At 64.6% G+C, this 1,394-nt stretch overlaps 1 protein-coding gene across 1 annotated transcript in view; it reads right to left on the reverse strand.

The window, feature by feature from the left end:
• Positions 1-885: 885 nt before the first annotated feature.
• LOC104122798 (gap junction beta-5 protein) overlaps positions 886-1,394 on the reverse strand; it is a 30,466-nt gene continuing 29,957 nt past the window's right edge. The window contains exon 4 of the mRNA XM_035890557.1: positions 886-1,372. Within this exon, the coding sequence (XP_035746450.1) occupies positions 886-1,372 (487 nt within the window). The remainder of the gene's footprint in view (positions 1,373-1,394) is intronic.

Consider the following 1,394-nt stretch of genomic DNA (forward strand, 5'->3'; position numbering starts at 1 on the left):
CGCGGCGCCCCCCGGCCACAAAGGGCTCTGCCGCCCGTGGGACCCCCGGGACGTTTAAGCCTCTGGGTGTGCCTGCCTGTGCCCCACAGCCCATCTCAAAGCAAGATTTTTTTAATGTTGTTTTAAAGCCTGGGGTTAGAGGGCGATAATTCAGCTGGCCTCCTTGCTCACCTGCATCCAGCGCCCAGCGAACGCAGCAGCAGTTTTGCTGTTGACTTGCTGGGTGCCCTTCCCTGGGCAGCGCAGACCTCGTAACACCCCCCCGTGCATCCCAAACCCTGCCCTCCCGGCCATGGCGCTCCTGCCCCTGGCCGAAGCCTTCGCTTGTGCCCAGCTCCAGGGGCTGCTCTGATTTCTGGTGGCTTTTCTCCGGCAGAGAGAGCCCCCAGCCAGTGGCTTGGCACCACGGCTGGTCCAAACCCAGCCTGGAGATGCCCCTGGGAGCGCTGCCTCTGCAGGGGTGATGCAGCCCTCGCTCCCCTCTCGGCAGCGCTGCGCCCAAGGAGCAGGAGGAACAACCGCTTTGGCCATGGCCTCTGAAGGACAGACTTTTTTATTCATTGCAAGGATACCCTCAGGACCAGCTGAGCCAGCCTGGCTGGGACGGGCTCAACCTCCAGGTGCCGCTGCCAGTTCACAGTCGCCACGGAGCTGCTTGTCCCTGCTGGTTCTCGGGGACCTCATGTGTCCTACAGCACCTGGTTACCCTGAATTCAGCAGAATGATGTAACTTGCCTTTCCCGGGATGGGAAAGGCAGTGAGCCCTTGGGTACAGGCCAACTCCGAGGTGCTGCCACCCCCAGTGCTCCTGTGCCAGGGGGATGGAGGAGGAGGAGGAGGAGGGTGCAGGGCAGATGAGCGGCTCCTGCTTTCGCCCTGGCAGGTCTAGAGAAGAGCCTCCTCCTCGGGCAGCGTGCTGGGGCTGGTGGCCGTCGGGGGGATGGAGACCGTGGGGGGTTTGTAGTCCACCCCGTGGAAAACCTGCCCCCCCATGCCGGTGGGCTCAGCGTGGGGGAGCGTGCAGTCCTGGCTGTGCCGGCGGCTCGCTGCGCTGCTGGCCAGGAGGTACTCGCGGCACCGCTTGCCGATCAGGTAGGCAGCCTCGACAAGGCTCAGCACGACGCAGACGCAGGCAGTGACCACCATGAAGAGGGTGAAGATGGTCTTCTCGGTGGGCCGGGAGATGAAGCAGTCCACCACGTTGGGGCAGGGGGTCAGCTCGCACTTCACTGCCCGGGGCGGGGTGTAGGTCCTGTAGAAGCGGTAGAAGATGTACAGGAAGACCACGTCCACGCCGGCCTTGAAGATGAGGCTGAGCAGGTAGGTCCACCACAGCCCGCCCCGCTTCTTGCCGGGGGCGGGGTAGATGGGGCTGGGGGCGGCGCCACCCGGGG

The sequence above is a fragment of the Egretta garzetta genome, unplaced genomic scaffold, assembly GCF_000687185.1.
Source record: "Egretta garzetta isolate BGI_Z169 unplaced genomic scaffold, ASM68718v1 scaffold243, whole genome shotgun sequence".
NCBI classification, from domain to species: Eukaryota; Metazoa; Chordata; class Aves; order Pelecaniformes; family Ardeidae; genus Egretta; species Egretta garzetta.